Source organism: Apaloderma vittatum, unplaced genomic scaffold, assembly GCF_000703405.1.
Source record: "Apaloderma vittatum isolate BGI_N311 unplaced genomic scaffold, ASM70340v1 scaffold9935, whole genome shotgun sequence".
Lineage (NCBI taxonomy): Eukaryota > Metazoa > Chordata > Aves > Trogoniformes > Trogonidae > Apaloderma > Apaloderma vittatum.
The window spans coordinates 39620-60615 of record NW_009718616.1 but is presented as its reverse complement, the minus strand read 5'-3'; the positions used below and the strand labels follow the sequence as shown (position 1 = coordinate 60615).

The following is a 20996-nucleotide window of genomic DNA, read 5'->3' as shown; positions in this document are numbered from 1 at the left end:
AGATAGGTGAGATTGATCTCTTCTCCTGAAAGTCTAATCCTTAGCTTCCTTTTGATACCCTGTAAAAGAACTCCTAGTGTGTGCCACTGATATACTTTAGATAAATGGTGAATGGACTGTGTGACTCTACAAATTAGATTAACCTAATGAGTAGTAAGAATTGGTAAAATTAAATGTAACCTTTAATTAACTGATAAAAAGAGACGAAATTCTCTTTTTATATCTCTTGCTTCTAAGATGTTTAAGATTCTTTTTGTCACTGTCCTTGCTATTAATTGACTCAGAAATTGTTATCCTCCATAAAAATCTTACTCTGTTTTCTTTATTTAAGGAAAAAGATTATTATCAAAGGAAAATAATGGAAGCCTGTATCAGCTCATCCTTCCATTTAAATACTGCTTTGGACCTTCAGAAATTGTTATTTTTTTGGTGTGTCATGATTGGAAAGTCAAAGTTTCAGTCACAATGGGACTGTTAAAAAGTAGTGGTATTTATTACTCCTGTTGTCACTAAATTTGGTACCCTGTAGAGGCTTTCTAATTGGAGAAGACTAAGGTATTACACCAGCTGCATGTTTTTGTGAAGAGTCATATTAGCAATAGTGCACACTTTACTCCCAGGTCACTGACTTGGCTATCTCTTTCTGTTCTACTGAGTTTCATTTTCTGTGTGGACCTGTGGACTGAATGAGATGGCTTTAACAAATAGTTACTTTTCCTCAGGTCCACTATCATAATCCAATCTTCATCAGTTAATAAATGGTCTTTTAGTCCCCCAGTCTATTTCACTAGCAGTTAATTTTCCTTCAGCTGAGTTAAGGGATGTTGATTTTTCCTTTCTTAGACTTTGAACTAATGGTAGATTTTCTTTTCCTTGTTCTTTGGTTTTGCTTTTTCTCTTTTGCCTGTCAAGAATGGAGTTATTTCTTCTGTAAGATTTCAAAGAAATTACAGTGAAACCTAGGAAAATATGATGTGACAACTGACTTATGGGCTAGGGAGAGCACAGAACCAGCATATGAGAAAGAGCTCAGACTTGTCAGAAAATATGTCAAATACTGTATGTGCAAGCCTGAAGCCTTACCAGGAACAAAAGGTACATGAATGAAGAGACTGTGATTACCCTTGGACTCTTTTGAATAAACTTCTCAGTACACCTGAGCCCATGATTGTCTTGAGATGTACCCTGGTCCTTAGGGAAGACACAGGTGCCTTAATGGGATCGCCGAATGAATGAGTTTTCATTGTCAATACAGAGTTTATTTTCTCCATGGAATGAATAGCCATGAAACAAAAATAGGACCTTACAAGGTCCCCTACAGGGTGGTGTTTTTTTTAGAAACTCTTTTAAGGTTTTGAACTGGGGTGTCCATGCAAAGGGGTGACCTTTGAGGACTTAAAGGGGGCCAACAGGAAAGATGGGGCTAGACCCTTTATCAGGGAGTGTAGTAATAGGACAAGGGGTAACGGTTTTAAACTGAAAGCAGGCAGATTTAGATTAGATATTAGGAAGAAGTTCTTCACTGTGAGGATGGTGAGACACTGGAACAGGTTGCCCAGAGGATGCTCCTCCCTGGAAGTGTTCAAGGCCAGGCTGGCCAGAGATTTAAGCAACCTGGTCTAGTGAAAGGTGTCCCTGCCCATGACAGGGAGATGGGAACTAGATGTCCTTTAGGTCCCTTCTACCCCAAACCAGTTTGTGATTCTCTTATTTTGGGGAGGGTCAAGGGGGAGGAGAAAGGACTGGAAGGGCTGTCCTGTGGGATTAGTGCCCTCTAGCCATACAAAGAAAAGAGGGGATTGTCAGTTAGGATTCCATACACAAAAAAAATCCAGTCCTCTGCAAAACACCAAAATTCATTATAAAGTAAAAAGGCACTTTGTAAAAGACAAGTTTCTCAAGTAATACTGCCGTTTTTTCTTTCTTATTAGGTTATTTTTATCTCCTTATGAGGAGAAGAGTGTTGTTTTTAGACGGAAGAGTGGACTGTGAGAGTGTTGGAAACTCTGAGTTTTGCTTTGTTTCCAAACTTATGTAGTTTAACTTCAGAACATGGCAAAATAATAGCCAGTCAGTCTGTATAGTATGCATCTTTTTACCTTTGGACATCTTGGATAAAAGCACCAGAATATTTGCTGGGGTTTTTTTGTTAGAAATAAGGAAACTTCTTCATATGCACTGTGATGTTCTCTTCATTTACTGGCAACATGGAATAAACGCAGTGACTTTCATGAAGTCATGTGATGATTTATTTTAGCATTTATTTTTTAACATTATGTAGCTATATATCCTGTGCAGCAGAACTGGAGATATTCCAAAAATTAAAGTCTGTGGGTGATAAAAGATTACATCAAGAAAATTGAACCTGATGTTTGTTCTATAGAAAAATTGTCCAAAGCATTAGTCACTGGGACTGTACTTTTTGTGTTGTGGCCATCACTAGCGCTTCCATGTTACAACTAAGGACAGAAACACAGGAGACAAGTTAAAATAACGCAGTGAGGAAACAAAGGAAATCATCTTGGCTTTGTTGAAGATCTGTCCATCATGTGGATCTGTTTGTCCACCTTTTCTTACCTTAGTGTCTCAAGTAGCATTTGGGGAACTGGAAGGGGACCTGGCTGTGGCTTTTATAAAATATATTGTTCTTATTCCTACCAACTAGCGGATTTTTTTTGAAAGATAAGTGGCAGGCACAGTATTTCAAATGAAGAGTGGGAAAGCAGCCTACCCACTGTGAATAAATGTAGCTGTTCTCACTGTACCTCCAGTGAGACTTGTTTTGCAAGGTGCAGGCTGTTGTGCCAGGGCAGATGTGGAATCTGGGACATTTTCCGTGGAAATCATTAAAAAATTACGTTCTCAACATTAGCTGCTGCATTTCCCTGCTTTTGTTTCTCAAACTGTCACTAGCAACGCTGAAGACTGCACTTGATGGTGGACAGAGAGCATGAAGAACTCGCAAAGGAGCACTGAGGCAAACACTGTATTTTCCAGTACGCTTAAATCCTTCCTCAGCAATCTGTACCATTTTCACAGAATAAAAGAGCTCTTTCGCTGCTATTGCACCATTTGACTCTGGGCAAAGTTTAGGCTTTTCCTATGACACCTGAGAAATGATGCAGTGGGAGTACTTACGTGATTGCTGCTGGTACTGATGCTATCTCCCTGCCTGGCTGGTACTGCTAATCTATTTTACATTATCTTGTGCTTCAGGAAAAAGGAAAAAAAAACAAAAACCCACAAACGAAACATGCCTAAACTGAGAGGGAAGATGTTGATGATGACGTTGCCTCCAGCATTTTGTTTGTGACAGTGTCCAACTGATAATCCTGATGATACAGATGGTGACTGTCAGGTTCCACTTTTAGATATTTCTGAAGAACTGGAGGGACAAACAGACAGAGGGTGAGATAGATGCCACTCTCTGGTGTGCTTCTTTGAAAAGATCTTTAAAGAAAGTCCAAATAATCCTGCTTTAAATAGGTAGCTGAGGATTTCCTTCAAGACTAGAGACTCTTGTGTCATAACTCTACCTCACCTGTTTGCAACACTAAGAGTTTTTAAAAAAATTTGAATTGTCTTATGTACAGGAGATTCCATTAAGAGGGTTTATTTTAGCTGGCAGAATAGGGAGTTACAAAATGAGTGCTCTGAATTAGCCTGACATTAAGGTTTGGCAAAAGCGTAAGGTCGATTTGAAGCTACTTTTTCCCTTTCTTGCATAGCCAGCATGCACATCAAAATTGAAGCAAAGCAATTCATAATAACAGGACTGCAATGACCTTGGACTGACTAATCAGCATTCTGAATGAAACATGATTGCAGCACTGATTTTTTATACAGTTTACAAACTGAAGTACTGAATAGGAGAAATGTTTGTGATATGTGCAGTTTTTATAAATTCAACTAATTTTACCTGTAAAAAACAGTGAAAATAATTCTCTAAACCCACTTTAATATCATGAAGGAAAAAAAAGAAGAAATAAAAAAAAGAAAACAAACTTCTCTGAACACGATAGAGATTAACAGGATAATATTAACATCACTCTATCTTTCCAGTCAGACACCAGGAATTACTCATGGCAGTAGACAGTGCTGTAAAATATTGTGGTCGTAGTTATTTGACTATAAGTCTAATGTGCAACAGTAAACCTCAGTTGCAGGAGATTTTAAAACTTTTAATAATTACTCTATGGCTGTAAATGACTGTGGCATTAATGCCTGGAATGTTGATGCTGCAGAAATTCTAATTACCTACATAATGCTCCTGATATTTGTAACTGTTGGTGTTTCTTATTCTCTTACTATTGGCTTTTCCAAGCTAGAATCCAATGCCTAATGCAGTTTTTTTCCTGACCCCCACATTCCCAAGGCCAGATTCTTTAACAATCTCAATGTTCTTCCCTTCATTCGCTTCAGTGTGGGTGCATTAATTCATTTCACTGTCTATTTTCTCTAGCACACAACCTAAGCTAGGGGAAAAGGAAATATTCTACATAAATAAACTTTTTTCCTCCCCTTTAGCATAGCATTAGTTTTGAATTATGTTTTTTCTTGCTTTGTTGTTTATGTAATATGGAAGGACTTGTAACTATTAATAACTTTTAAAAATAGCAAAGTGTTGCAGAACAGTGTGCATGTATTATAAAAGCAGCTACTGTTCCATACTGCCACAGCCTCATGTCATGTTCTGGAGCAGTAATTCCCATGACTATATATTTTGTTTGCATATTGTATCATGGTAGAAGATAAATTCTCTGATTTATTTACAGAAGAACATTTTTAAAATATTGTGAGTTGGAGTACATAGTAGTTGTTTTCAGTTATTCTTCTTTACTTCTTGAGGCATTTAAAATGCACAGGAAAGCACATGGTCTATAGCAAAATTTAAACGACCAAAGACTGTGATAGGAATAGCAATCCAGCATGGTAGCTGAGCTGGGGATGAGGTAGGATCTGGAAAACAAGAACCGATTTCAATATAGGGTATGGAAATTTAACCAGAGAGAAGCAAAAGTAATGCACCTGGAGCGAAACTTGTAGAGAAACATATGTTGTTTTTTGTAGACCAGCGTTTCACCAGATGTGATTCATGTAATATTTGCAGCTGTTTTCTGTAAAGATCAAAGTATACAAAATGGACTATATTATGAAAGTAGAGCAATAAAGAATAAATTATTTGTATCTGCTGAAATAACAGCTAGAACAAGACATAAATCTAAAAATATAATGACATACAAGAACCAGGTGGTTTCTTTAGGATAATACTATGAATTTTTTTTTCTTTGTTAAATTTAAATCACACACTCTTAAGCATAGCAACTATTGTTTACAGGTTTTTGGAGTGAGCTTCCCATTCCCTCTTCCTTAGATCACCAGTTTGCATCTGATTGCTTATTTACAGCCTTTCCTCTTCTTTTTAACCATGTTTACTTCCAAACCCTAGGTTGGACTTTTGTTGCTTTCCTGACATATCTTTAGGTATCAACCCCCCTTCGTCGGGAATACAAAAGATCTGAGACTTGTTTCCCTGAGAAGCTCCGTCATTGTTTTTCAACATTCCTTCTATCACTCTTTTTGGGAGCCTTCCTCAGCCCAGTCTAAAAATATCCTTCGCTGCTCATAAAACTAAACACTATGGTTTTTTGCTGCTTGTTCTTATTGCAACAAAATTGCAGGCCAACACAGCAGACTTCCTTTCATAGTCTTTGAGCAACCAGCAGCAATTTCTAGGATTTGAAACCTCTTGTCTCATGCAAACTTTCTGTTTTGTTTCAACTTAGATGCTCTTACAGGATCTTCTTTTAAGTCCAGCATCCCTGGACAACCTGCCTGTATGCAGCAGGCAAGAAAAGGTCAATCTGTGCCTCTTGGTTCCAGTGGGACAAGCTTTTTCTTTTCTTTCTTCTTTTAATGGGTACATAATGTATTTTGATACTTTGAAATCAATTCAGAATTTCTGATGGCTGTTCTCCCAAAAATGTAATAATTTTATTGCCTGACAACATTCAATCAGTTGACCTGGGACAGGCAGCAAGCACAATGTATGTTTGATGTTGACTTACTCTGCACATGAGCTGTGGTCATTTATTCGGGATTTCCAGAAACTTGAGACATCACTGTCAGCATTAGTAGATTGCTACTTCATGCATGCATATTGGTGAGGTTAGATACAGATCAAACAGGCTTTCATATTTCCTTAGAAGTATCTGTAAGGACCACGTGGAAAAAAAGTCTTCAGTGGACTTTGAGTCATATGCGCAGTGACTGCCCAACTCTAGTTTTGTTCAGGCCCTTTCTATGACATTTGCAGGGTAATTTACTCCTCCACAGATCATTTTGCAGTTTACAAGGAGTAGAGGTTTGTGCTAAACAACAATACTATTACAAGAGTTAGGGGTGAAATTTTAATCTTAATTAAATTATTGGAATGATATAGTCACCACCATAGTCATTATTATGCTTTATGTTAAAAAGCTTCCTCTATACCATTATGGTTTATTCTCCATACTGTAGCACAATAAGAAAGACTGTTAAAATACCTTTATAACATTTTAATTGTTTCTGCGGTGGTGGAAGTCCTGCCAATTTAATTATATCAATTTAGCTTAAATAGTACCGTTCTGTGACCAGGCAGTGGCAATCTGTGTGGTTTACTTCTGTGTGATTTAGTCAAGCTACATTAATAGGGGTTTTGTTTGTTTGTTTAGTCTGGATTTGGGTTATTTGTTTGCTTTTCTTCCATGAGTTAGCACAATCTACATAAGTAAAGTTCTTAGAGATTAAAAGTTGTCCAGAGAACCATCTCTGCCAGCATTTAAAGTGAGCAGGAGCAAACCTCCTTTCTATAGAGCTGTTTTCTCTTTTTTCCTTTAGTTAGAGGACTCCAAAGAATTTATTCTACAGACATAATCCATGTAGAAAGCTTGTCAGTTTTTATGAATTTTATTTCAGGGAAAACGAGTTGTTTACTTCTTTAGTAATTAAGTGTTTTGCAAAAAGCTGTCTATTTTTTTTTCTTTTCTCACTCCTTCTTGGCCTCCCTGAGATATGTACCTTAAAATGAAAAATGTTGTGGGAAGGATTGTGCTTGAATTATGTCTAAATCATATAGTGGAGGTGGTGTCCTCACTTCTAAGAATGTACACTTTCCACAGAAGAAATCAGTTAAACTAATCATATATTGAAACATCCTTTTGCTGACAAGTCCATCTGTATAATCTTGTTAAGGTAATCACAATAATTTTATTATTCTATCACAGTTTTATTGACTTAGACTGACAAATCAGACTAACACAACTTTTGAAGAACATACATATTTTCCCAAAATCATAAGAAAGTGAAAGAGAGTTATGCTTCCATGAATTATAATGCTAGCATTAGGGGTTGCCCTCATTTGTATGGGTATTTCATTCCTCTCATGATATAGTATTACCTGAATGTACTCTGTTCTGGCAGTACATTCCAATACAGCTCAATCTGGGATGTAAGAGGGTATCTATCATTCCATGACTGCGCCTTGCAGTTTGTTTCCGTTCTGCCAACCATTATGTAAAATTACTTAACGTGTGTAACCACGTTAACACATAACGTGTTTATGGCATTTAGACATTTTTTCCAACTTTGGCAATCTCTCATCACATATTTTTTGAAGTTGAACTAAGAGTAGTCATCTACCTTTTTAAAGTAGTTAATTTGGATGACTATGAAGTCTCGCTTTTGACTTAAGAAATTTAATGGTGGCCTTAGAAGATATTACTGACTCACAGTGACCTCAGCAATTACTCATTCTGATAGCAAACAGGAGAGGCAGCCCTGCCATGTATACTCAGAAAAACTCTGTTTGTTGGAACCTGAATCACTGGAATTATTTCACAGAAGCATAGAATCACAGGATAGTTTGAGTTAGAAGGCACCTTTAAAGAACATCTAGTCCAATTCCTCAGCCAAGGGACATCTTTTGCTACTGTAAGTTACTCAAAATCCCATCCAGCCTGTCGTTGAACGCATCCATTGATGGGATATCCACAGCTTCTCTGGACTACCTCTTCCACTGTCAAATTTCAAGCTATGCCAACAGTGCAGTAAAGTTAGCACAGTTTTACAAGACTTATACATTCTTAGCTATACCAGTAAAAATAATTAAAACTTCTATTTTTTTCCTCCCCAGTAGAAGCTGAATTTAATAAATTATAACTAGTTAGTTGTAAAGTTTTGGGAATCTTTTGAAAACCAAGTAGCTTTTATCAATTTTTTACAAAGAAATTCTTAACTAGATCACTGACTTCAGGTTAGGGTGTTTAGTAGAATAATGTGAGGGGGCATTTTAAAGGTGACATTTCAAACATTTATTTTTTTGTTTCAAATTGAGACTGATTTTAGTAATGACTTTATAAAATCATATGAAATAATCATAATAATACTGTAGGAAACAGAGCAGTAGCAGAATTATACAGTTGCATGTTCTAGATGAGGTTGAAAGATTTGAAATTAGATCAGATCTCTCCTTAGAAATTGTCCTTTTCATGGGTTTCTAACTAGGCTGTATTCTTTGTTTAGAGATAAACCTTGAGACATATGGTCTTTTTATTACTGGATTTTAGTACTCTTACTTTGGGAGTGCATTTTCAGCTGAAAAAGTGCTTCCTTCCTGATGCATTTAGAATGAAACAGAATGTGAACATTACTTTTTGTTTGGGTTGTTTTATTTCCATTAGAGTATTTTAATTTTCCACGTTCAGGTCATGAGTCTTTACTGTGTAATATTCACTTTTCCTGTTGGCAAGAGAAAAATTCAGACAGAACAACTTCATTTTTAAAAAGAATTGTGAAGTTAAATGTCTGCAGGTTTTTACCTCATTTTCTAATTGCAAAACTAAGTTCTCCCTCCCTACAGTTCTGCATGCTATGCAAAGACATACCTGATTACCGTATATGGGTGACTTAATGCCCCTCCTTGTGTTTGCATGAGTAGTTGTACTTCTATAGAAGAAGATACCAAACTAACAAAATCCATTTTGATTCCAAACAGGAAAGCAGAGTCCAGCGGAGGGCGGTGAAGGCATATCTATTTTCTAGGTATGCGTATTGGTGTGCCACTATAGCTATCCACCTGTAGCTATCCTGTCATCTCAGATCCTTCCATTTTAGACCAAACTGGTGTGGGCTTCGCCATCCTGGAGTGAGGTTGAAAGGGATCTAACTCAAAGCTGTCTCAAGTTCATGATGGTCTGAAGGACCAATGGCTGCTCAGCTGGATCGCTGTGATGCAGCTCAGATTTAAAACCAAATCCATGAACATGTAGATGTTAAGACTTGCAGTGCTGCAGATGTGAAGATGTGAGAGTTACCTAGAAGTACCAAGAGGGGTAGCATTTGGTGAGACTTTTCCCATCGTGTTTCCTAATCCCTAGCCCTGTTAGACAACATCCAAAACGACCCAAAAGGGCTGATTTCTGTCCATCGCCACAGCTACTGTCACCTAAGCCACAGATTCGGTGCCCAGCTGGTGAGCAAGTAAAGCTGACCCGTCCCCTCTCATCCAGTGAGCCCGCAGCAGTGCTTTTAGAAGCAAAATTTTTCATTTTCTGGCTCTGAGAAGAGGCCGTTACTGAAAGAGCAGCAGTGGGGAAGTCTATGAGGGCCAGCGAGTAATAAGGGGCAGAAAACTGTCTTGTGTCCTATTTGATATCTCCACATCTCAACATTTCTCTTCTTTATCCAATCTACCATCTTTTTCCAGACATACTTAGCGCTGAATTTGTCTATATGTTTGCCATTTAGCACACAGACATTAGGTGGCCACAAGCAAGGAGTAGGCTAAATGTAAACGTGCTTTCTTCATGCTCCTCTTCCTCTCTCAGAGGCTGAAAGTGAAATCCACTTTAAAAAACATATTCTTAAAACAGCAGCAGTTGCATCTCAGAGTAATATTAACATCCATTACAATAACCTGTGGACAGTTTTCGCAAACTTAACTAGAATTTTACAGCAAAATATGTCACCTGTTTGGTCAAGGAAATCTTCCACTATTCGTCAGTGTGCTACACAGCTCTCTATAGGACATACTGTACTGAAAGGAAATTCTGTATTTAGTCTTCAGTTAGCCTAGTAAGAATATACTTGTATGTTCTTACCTGTCTCATCCTTTCCACTCATATCTTTTTCATTGCCTTTCTTGCTGGCCCTAGTCCCTAATGTCAATGAGTTGCTTGTTGAAATTAAGTAGCGTGCATACATGCTTGTCAAATCAACTCTGTAGCTTTGGGGACTTCTCTGACTTTCAGGTGCCTTCTGCAGTCACACTGACTTCCTTGTGTCGCTGATTCTAAAACCAGTTTTACAAATAGAAACACGAAGTGAAAATGCTATTTATATTAGTAGTTACTGTTATTTATTGTAAAGATTAATGATCTTGAAAGTGTCTTGGAGATGCTCAGCAGCTTGTAGAAAAAGGCCTTATATTGGCAATTTTTTTTGCTTTTTTGTTTTTTTCTAAAGGAAACTGACAATTCTTCTATTTGAGGAAACTCTTTACCTAGTAGTCTTGATTTTGTGTTCAGTATGAAACTAATATTAATATTATTTGTCCTTTTACAGTTGTGCCCTGCTGTCATTCACAACTCCAGCAACCTATCTAAAAATTGATTATTGTTCTTCCCTTTGTCTGTTAATATTATTTCAAATTTGACAGTGAAATGAAACTATCATTTGAAATATCAATATGCTCTTATATCTCTGCAGTGCTCTCGTTTTGTTCTTATTTATTAGAGCAGGATATATTAAGAATTACGTGATGAAGGATTACATTACAGACAAATCTGTGATGTTAAAGAGCGAATGGATCATTAAGTTTCTCTATGGCTTTATTAATCTCTTAAAGTGACCAGCTTTATGGAACATCTGTTAACAAGACCGTTAAGTAATCCACCTAGACTTTAAGTTCTTAACAGAGCCTTTTATAGTTCCCTCCAGAATTAAAAATACTTTTCTGGGATACTTACTCAACTGGCTTGATTAAAGCAACTTTTGTGAGGAATTTCTTCAAAATAAAAAAAATAGAGGGAGGTTTAGCACCTCACTGATTTCCTTTGGCATGACAAACATGTAATTATCCAAAACTTACAGGACACAATCAGATCCCTGTGACTAATGTCATCAAAAGAATTTGGAAAGTTTTATTAGGATGAGTGTAGGTCTGCTGTGGAGATTGTATATCAGAGAAGAAGAGGTCCTTGTTCCCAGAATAGCCTTCTGAAAATGACTGAAGGGGACAAATGAAACCTCTCTTTTGAGTGAATGTCTGTGAGAGTTATTGAAGTTTAGAGGTTGATTAGGCTTCAAATTAAATTAATCTGATTAAGGCCAGGGTACAATATATTGCTGAAGGAGATTGTTAATGCTGCCTTCTTTGACCACACTTCACAGTTTTTTGCAGGGAAGCACTGCTGAATCATTCATTTGTACAGGTAGATATACATATACATATACATGGGTCATATATATATGTAAATTCATAAATATATGCATACTGTGTAGTATATATATATTTTTATATTTACATAAATATATAAAATGTTTTAAGCGACCTTAAATGTGGACTAATGCCCACAGTCAATCTGAAATGACTAATTAAGCGAATCATACAGGAGATTCCCCTTTCCGTAGTCATCAGTGATTCACTTCTTCTGCTAGGAAAGGAAGAATTTCAAGTTTTGTCATGTAAATTTGAAGATTCTATGGAGATTGTCTTTATTTTTTTAAAAATGTGTATCAGTTTCATTTTGGAGACTGCCATTGCTCCAGCAAAATGCAAGCTGAAGTCTATGATCCAAGGATTGCTCTGCTAAAGCCAAGGTCATTGACAAACCTTGACCATGAAGCTTGAGGGAATGGCAGAGATATGATGACCTGATATCATAGACAAGAAATATAGAAACAAAAATGTCATGAGGATTCGTATGTTTCTAGGAGCATCTTGTGCCTCATTGACATGAAAATAGTAGGAAAGTAGTTCCCTAGCAGTTCAATACTCTTGAGTTGCTTATTGCATTGTGTCTAATTTTGTATTCTGAGTCTTCAGACGGGCTTCAGCAGTGCAGGTACTCACTTCTTGGCATTCTGTTAGTGGCAGATACTTGTATTTAATGAGTTGTATAGGAGTTAACTGAAAAGATGCAACAAATTAGCGCAGCTTTACAGTAGCCCTTTGCACACACTCTAAACTAAAAAATAGGATCTCCTGACAGAAGTTCCAGTAAATCATGCGGTTTGATTTAAAATAACAATTAAATTGAGTATTGCTTATGACCTGTGTCTTTTACTCTTTTAGGGTGTACTTAAGTCATACACTTTGATAACAGTTAAAAACAGTTGATCCTTTCCTATACAGTGATGGATTGATGGTTGTGTGAGATGGGGGTCTATGGCACATGGTGCCCTGGATGACTGTGATCTGGACAGGGGATGCAGATGCTTTCCATCTAGATTCCAGGAGACTAGCTTTCAGAAAAGCAGCAAATAATGCAAGTTACAGCCCAGACAGGAAGTGCTTAGGAGTAAGGGCTCATGATTTTTGAAGATTTTACTCTTCAGCTCTCTTTGTTGAAACAAGCAGAACTTCTTACTATAATCTCGTGTCCCTGGGAATGGAGACTTTAACAAAAGTGCTGAACATAACCAGACTTGCCATAAAACAACAAGAGTTGGCAATATCATGAGCAATTGCATTGCTTCAAGCAAGCAAAGCGGAGAAAACAACAGCAGCTGCTTAAGCTGGCCTATTAATCTTTAAAAGTGTTCCTGGATGCAGGTAGGAATATTCTGGTTAATCTCAAAAGAGGGAGTTATTTTTCTTGCCAGAAATTTTAACATTCAAGTGAGTTTTAAAAAGTCTTTTTATTATGCTTTTTAATGTCATTGGAGTCTGGTACAGACCCTTAAATTTGGGCCCAGTGTCTCAGGCATTTATATCCAGTATAGCGTTTATCTCCAGGGCATCGTTTATCTCCTCACATAGCAAAAGGTATGGTAGTATTCTTGTAATTGGGACAGAGAGACAGAGCACAGAACCTACCAGAAATTAAGGAAATTATTAAAAATAACTACTTATTGCTGCAACATTGTATTCTTAGTCATGTCTTTATCCCCATCCTTTGTCTTTTTTCAAAACCAGTGTGCCCAATATACAGTTACTTGAATAATAACAAAGTTGAATCCTATTTTGGTTAGAGGCTACATTGCATCTGTTCGTCATACGGGTTTATGTGGGCTTTTGGCACAAACTGTGTCTCCTATTTGCATAGATTTCCCAGCAGTGTTAGGACTAAAACCCCAAGACAGGATCAGTTTTGCAGGGTTTGTCACACTAAGACAAAGAACTACAGAAGAACAAACAATTTTAGCATGGTCAAGCCAGGTCAGACCTGTCCATTTTACTTGTAGAAATCCAATCCCCATTGCCATTGCAAGAGTCTTCTCAGTGGGTACATACTTTCTTAATGATTGTATTTGTCAAAATGCTTAGAGACTGTACACAGTGGTAAGGTACTTACGTGCATCAGCCTGGTAACTTCTGCTCTAGGTATGAATAAATAAAATATTACAAAATAGTGTGGGAAGAGTTCTCTGTAACTGTTTGAGGCAGTTTATCTTTGAGGTAAGGTGTGTTGGTAACATTTTTATTTTCTGATATTTCATGTGTATGCGTAACTCCGCAGGGATTTCGCAATTTACTTTAAAAACAACAGCAAAAAAAATATAAAAAATATGTTAAAAAGTTCTTGCTAAGACTGAAAATTGCTTTACATTATAAGCTCCTTTTTCAAATGTTCTCCTGCACCATTTGTTTTCCTGCACCATTTGTGCTGGTAGCTACATATGGCCTGCCAATGACATTTCTGGTTTTTCACTGTTATAGTTACATTTCAGTCTTGTCTCAGTTCTTTGTTTCAAGTTGAATATGGCTTGAGTGAGGGACACACCAACCTGCACAAACTCTTGACTTCACACAAACCCTTACCCTATTCCCAGTCTTCACAACTTGAAGCAGCGCTCGCAATTTTGCCATCACTCCAAACCTGTGTTGTCTCAGAGCTCTAGATCGTTAGAGGGAATAGGTGAGAGCAATTTTCAAACTAAGTGCTCAGCTTAATCGTATGTCAAGGACTCCATCGGAGCACAACAGCTTTTCTGAGCAGTCATGACTTCTTTGGGCTCATATTGAACTTCTGTGCTCATGTCGAACTTCCTATGACAAGAGATGAGTAAGCTCATATTCATATTGATCCAATCACCCTGTCTTATCTCATGTTTTTTTCATTTGGACTTGGAGCTTATTTCTGTTGTAACGTGTTATATCTATGAGCTGTTTCCCAGGCAGAGTGACTTCCACAAAAGGGACGTGAACCAAGGAAAAGGCATAAGCCATGGAGCTGTGATTTGAGCATGGATCTGAATATTGCCAGAGATCAGAGCTCGTCTTTAGGAGCAACAAGTTTCAGAAAACAGGCTCTTGCTGGTTCTTATGGCTTGTTCTTGTGACTAGTAATAATGCTGCATGACGAGGACAGCAATATGCTTTTCTTGTTGACTTCTCACCTTCTGGCTTTCTAAACACATTCCACTTTACTAGTAAGTTTGGTAAACCTAATTTTTAAATTGCCTGATTGGCAAGGAAGGAGACTGATCCTTGAGCATTCGGCAAATTAAACAACACAGAGGAACTATTTTTATCATTTAGGTAGATCATCTGCCTGTTTTTCTAATATATATCCAGAAGCTCTTCCGTTCACTTTTTAAAAATTAAATAAAATATGATGACACTCTCTGTAGCCCAAAGAGTAGAAGAAGTGAAAGAAGAAGACACTACTAAATCATGCATGTTTTGTTTGGAGGTGGCATGTAGTCAAAAGATTAACAAGTGTTGTAATATGGGTTGACTGCAAAAATAGATTACATCAGTGTAACTTTTTAACAGTATGGAAAAATTTGAGATCCTTTCCTGTAGTCATGATCCAATGTCATGTTTACAGAATTTGCTCAGCCTGCGAACTTCTAATCTCAGTGAATGAGAACCACGAACCTCTAAGCTTACTCCTCAAAGTTACTTTACCTTTTTACGTCTTTTAAGCACTCTCAGCCCATGATATGGGAGTTACCTCAATGTCTTAAGTCAGAAGATCTTGATATTGTGAATTTTCTCTTTGAGTAGTAATTAATTTATGTGTATCATATAGTCCCTCTGGTCTAGCATGTGTTGAGTTTGCTGTCAGAAAGAGAAGTATTTGCTAGGCTCATTGTATTGGCCAGTTCAGACAGCTGAATAGTCCCAATAGACTCAACCAGTAAGCTTCAATTTAAGAACATTCTTCATGTAATCTCTTCACCACAGTGTTCAGCTACCTCAACCTAGAGAGCTTGTCTGGAAGCAGCATGGTTCATTATTCCATTGAATTAGCGGGAGTTTCACAAATATTGAGTGGGCTACCTTTGATCTCTAGCTCATGAGGTAGATAAAAGCCATCTGTGTAACACTGAAGCAAGAGTTCAAATTAAAAACAAACTGAAAAAAAAAAGAGTCAATAGTCAATATTCAAAAATGAGCATCCCAATCGAGACAGTGTGGGAGCTAGGGGCACAAGATTTCCTATTTGTCAGTGGATTTTTTTCGTATTATCTGTCCATGCCTTCAAAACCAGTTTGTTCCGCAGTAGTTGGAGGAGATGGAGACTAACGAGTTGCCCACAGAGCAAGCTGAGATCAGAACCTGTGGTTTCAAGAAATAACAGGATGGAAAACTAAGGTTATGCTGCCAATGGGGCTCTTTAGCTAATAGCTTATGCTTCAAGGTACATCTACAATTAGAGCCAGTTTCATTAATGATGGAGGACATCATTTGTATCTAATGAGGATTAATGTCTCCTTGAAATTAGATACTAAGGAATGTGTATGTCCCTTGTTCTTGCCAACACCACTGAATCTTAACTACAATCTTAATTGGGTATAGCTAATTACAAGGAAAGGTAATTTTTCTCAGCATTATGCATGTTATCCTCTATCACCTGTTAACCGGGTGTTTATTTGGGAAACTTTTCTCCTCACTGGTAAAGCCAGAAACTAGGTAGAAAGTCAGAACTAGAGCATCTTTGTTACTCATAGGAAATGGAATGGGAATCCTTATTGCTGCAACCTAATTAATGTTTATTTATAATATGCTTTTAGGATGTAAATATAAAAATATAAAAAATATTTTAAAAAAATTTAAAACTGTTAGGAAAGGCTAGGTACCACACAGATAACAATGGAGTTAAAATCCCTAACAATATGCTTTGCCAGGCCTCTGTGTTCTTGCACCTTTCTGTGAAATTTCAGGTGTTGACTGCTGTCTCACTGAGGAAAAAACTTTTCCCTTCCATCCCACTCATACAGTGTCTTTCTTACAGTTTTCCTAATCATGTATTTTTCAGATATTAACAAGGAATGAAGGAAACAAATATAAAATAACATGTCGTAAAGCAGAAACATACAGTGGGAAAAAAAATATTTCTGCAATGCATAATCATCACGTCACATCATTGTATCCCTTTGTTATATGAGGCAATCTTGTTGTGTTGGGTTTTTTTCCTGGAGTTTTAGTATCTTTTTCTCTTTACCTCTGGTAATTTTAGTTAGGCTTTATTTCTCAATTCCTTTTTTATTTTGTTGTTATAGGTACTATACATGAATTATACTTGAATAAATGGAAATATTTTAGTTTTAAAATAAACTATGTTATGCTATCTGTTGAAATTTTTCTCTGTTCACCACCTAAAAATAGAATCATAAAATCACAGAAGTGTTTGGGTCGGAAGGGACCTTCAAAAATCATCTAGACCAACTTCTCTGCCATGGACAGGGACATCTTTGACTAGACCAGGATGCTCAAAGCCCTGCCCAATAGAAAATGTCCACTTGAACCCAAATGTAGAATTTAAGCAGATGTAATGAAATTAAACATTATCTCCGAGCACTTAGGAAAACAGTATTATTGGGACTTAATGGGATTACATCTCACCTAAAAGGAAGTACCTGCCATAGTAAAGATTTCCAATAATGATCAAAATTAATCCTCAGGCTGCCAGCCAAGACAAATCCTATGCATAGTTTAAAAGCTTAGAAAGCTGTAGACAGTGAAGTAGGACTCTAGGTCAGTGAAAATGTGATTACTGGGCTGCACCTCTGCTCAGGAGAAAACTCACCACAGACTGGAGCACCGCTTCAGAGCTGGCTGAAAAGGAGTAGGATATAGGATTAATCTTCACTGCCTCACTTCTCTTAAGTCCCCCATGACTTTCCTTGAAGTTCTATTATCTGTATTCTGCCCAGTCTTCATTTATGGCATCTGTCTGAGAGGTTACCAGCTGAGGAAGTATAGATCACCTGCTGATGTATGGAACTAAGATAAAGATGTGTGTTATGGGTTTGAAGCTCAGAAGACAGCGATTTTCCATCCATGATTGAAATTTCAATTGCTAAATGAATTCCAAAGAGACTGCTTGATGTCTCTTGTACAGAGTCTGAAACTGAGTCTCTTGCTATGGTGCAGCAGCATTCTTTTATAAGAAATAAGCAGTTTACATTACATCACCTGCTGAAGATTAAGAATTTTATATACGTTTGCTTAATGACTGCATATGACATTGGAAAAAAAGTATATGATCTATTGTAAAACTTCAAGTCTTTTCTGAAAGAATTCTAGACTTTATTAACATACAACTGAGAATAAGCCACTTGGGCAGCAGTTTTTCCACCAAGCACAGGGTGCAAGGGCTGAGTTCACAAATACTGAAACACTCTCAGACGTTCACTGGTATTTAAAAGTTGTACACACAGTTTCTGGATTTTGTAAATTTCTGTAAGTGACGGTAAATATACAGGTTAATTTTTTAATGCCTGGCACATTCGACTCGCTTTATGGATTAAGAATCTCCAAGAAGTTAGAGAGGAGTGTGCTTAAGCCACTAAAAAAAAATAATTGATTTTTGTCAGGCTTTCTTTTATTGATCAGCAGCTTAACATTTATCAGCTCAAACAGCTTACAGCTGCCATTTTGTGAAGTGATATTTTAGAGGTCAAGCTAATGCACCAGGTGGTTTTCTTTGCATTTATAAGACTGATCTTTGCTGGGCCATCATTACTCACTTTTACCTGCTTTGAGGACTCCTCAGGACATTTACATAGTGAAAATTATGAAAAACACTTCTTCTAGCATTTTTCTGTAATTTCCAAATAATAACTTTTTTTGAAAAAAGCAGCAAGTGCTGTAATGACATCTCTTTTGTTTTCAGTCAAAGAATTTTAACTATGATATTGCTGTTTCCTTCTCTCGCTGCGTCACCAGCACCCATGAAATATGTACTTGACATTGAAGTCAAACAATTTTTTATATCATCTCAAGAATCAAACATAAAAATATTCCAGAAATGAAAGGTTTTATTTATAAGAGTTGTTGGTATAGACCACATGCCAAACTCTTACATGTTAAATGTGTTAGCAGTATTTATCAAGCTGTTTGACTATGCAAACTCACCATTTCTCTGTGCCATTGGCTGTGGAGTAGCCAAGCACAAACAATGAAACAGAGCATAATAATCAAAACTTAAAGACAAAAAAAAAAAAGGAAGGAAAAAAAACTTGAGAGAAAATAAATTTGTAACATCGATGCCACAAACGTCGTGATTTATTCCCACAATTGTGATAACAAAGCATTACCTTGCAATATCTGATACATGCTGACCCACATGGCAAATCCCTATTCCTGCTCACCAAAGAGTTACTGAAGTAGATGTGAGTGAATGTGTGCTACTTGACAAATGATATTTCTTACAGTTGACAATTGTTAAAAGCACTTGATAACACTGTGCAATCTCTGGTGTTGTTGTACACAGAAAGCCTCAGCTGTTTTCCTGTGACTATGTATTTATAATTATATTTTCATTAAACTGAGTTGTCTACCAACTTCTGATTTCACAAGTCATTTTCATACTGCAGCTGAAAATGTTCTAAACCAATATCTAGGAATGACATGCAAAGTCAAAAGACAAATGCTTCATCAAGTGTAAATAATACTCTAGTGAGTCTGCATTTTAAGGGAAGGAAGTAATGGAGAGCAAAACAGCAGATCGCAGAGGCAGATTTCTTACTGCTAACTAGCAGTAGTAGAGACTGGCAGGATGTAATTCACCTCTTCATTTCCAGGTGTGGACAGAATAAAGACAGTTAACAGAGAAAGCAGCAAGAGGACTAATTCTGCAACTGGAATCTGTACTGAATGTCCCTTTGGTCAGGGTGAAAGTAAACTGACAGGACAGATTTTTGGAGTGAGATGCAAAGGGCAAGTCCATGTCATAGCAGTGCTCACAACCTGGCATGTATGGAAAGGGGATTATTTTGTGGGCATATGGCTGACAGTTTTGCACATATTTTTTACAGCTACCTTGGAGTTGAGAATGGGAAACATGGAAATGTGAATCTGAATTAGTTGTTTAAAGTATCAATATAACTCAACTCTTACTTAACACCAGTGAGGAGGATGGGTTTTTCCTGCATTTAAATGGCATCCATTCAACCTCAGTGCATTTAACTTGAGCGTGACCTAAAGACCTAAATTCAGGTGAATTTTCCTGTTCGTACTTCATAGAAAAGCTGTTAGAAAATCTTTAGGACATCAGTACTAAATTGAGTACTGCTCCAAGTGGAAGTGGGGTGACGTTTACTAAAATGCACAGACATTTTACATTCTGTGTGGGCTACAATGCAGCCAGTTCCCATTAGATAGGTTTAAGGCCTGATCAGACAGGCTGTGGTTTGGGCTGAAGATAATTTAAGAGAAGTTGTTGCTTGTATTATAAACCCAGATACATTCACCAAAGTAGGTGTCCTGGTGATTTGGATAGGGGGCAGAGGGCAGAAGAGACAGCAGGGTGCTTGGCTGGACATAACTTTTCATTTAAATCTTTGGCAGCCGGAACAGTCTGCCCATCTCCAGTCCAACTTAAAATAATAGCTATAATTTATAGTTAATATTTTATATAAATAAGGTGGAAGCTTGGTTTAGATTGTCTCCAGTACCATGGTGTAAAATTGTCTCTGTTATGTGTTAAAAAAAAGAATGAATTCTTAAGTGACATTCTAATTAAATAACAACGAAATTGCTTTTCAGACTATAAGTCCATGGAGATGTAGGAAATGCACCATGTTTTTTACAGTATCTAGTACAACAGTTCTTCTGCTAGACAGAAGCTCCTATGCATAATTATAAAATAAACAATAAATATTTGCAATTTCCCTTCTCCCCTTTAACAACCTACTCTCTTGTTAATGTTACTAGAGTGAGGGGGAAGTTATTTATCTCATTTTCCTTATAATAGTTGAAACATCTTTTATTTCCCTTCCTTTGATGAGTGAAAACATCATTTCCCTTCCTTTACCTTAAATGACACAAAATTAGATCTTTTCACACTTTTTCCCTCCCTGTCTCCTAGGAAACCGATCTCATGACCTTCAACATCTCAATGCACCGCTCTTGGTGGCGGGAACACGGTCCTGGCTGCATACGGAGGGTGGTGCGTCCTTCTGCCCCTGGCATCCTAGAGGATTACTCCTACATCTCCGTGACGGGCTGCATGATTGATTTCCAGTACCTAGAGGTCATTCACAGCGCTATCCAAATACTCCTCTCTGTAAGTTCCCTGTTTCTTTCTGTGCTCGGATTCTGGCAGTCCTTTCGCATGCTGTTGGGTCTCTCTGTCCTGAAAGGGGTATGTTGTAGTTGATAGACAGCAGCATAGATTTTTTAATTGTATTTTATATTAGAGAATGATATTCGCATAATTAAAATGTGTACTCTTCTTTCCTTATATCATGTAAAGCTCTGTAAAGGTGGAGTCCCTATTCTGGTCTTTGCTGGACCAGGTGAAAATTAACTTGAGTTCTTGGCTTTCATTCATTGAGAC

At 37.2% G+C, this 20996-nt stretch overlaps 1 protein-coding gene across 1 annotated transcript in view; it reads left to right on the top strand.

Annotated features, from left to right (window-relative positions):
* Window positions 1-20723, top strand: part of LOC104274618 (sodium/potassium-transporting ATPase subunit beta-1-interacting protein 3) — a gene marked incomplete at its 3' end in the record, with an annotated part of 104159 nt that extends 83436 nt beyond the window's left edge. The window contains exon 4 of the mRNA XM_009870304.1: window positions 20526-20723. Coding sequence (XP_009868606.1) covers window positions 20526-20723 — 198 coding nt within the window. The remainder of the gene's footprint in view (window positions 1-20525) is intronic.
* Window positions 20724-20996: the final 273 nt, after the last annotated feature.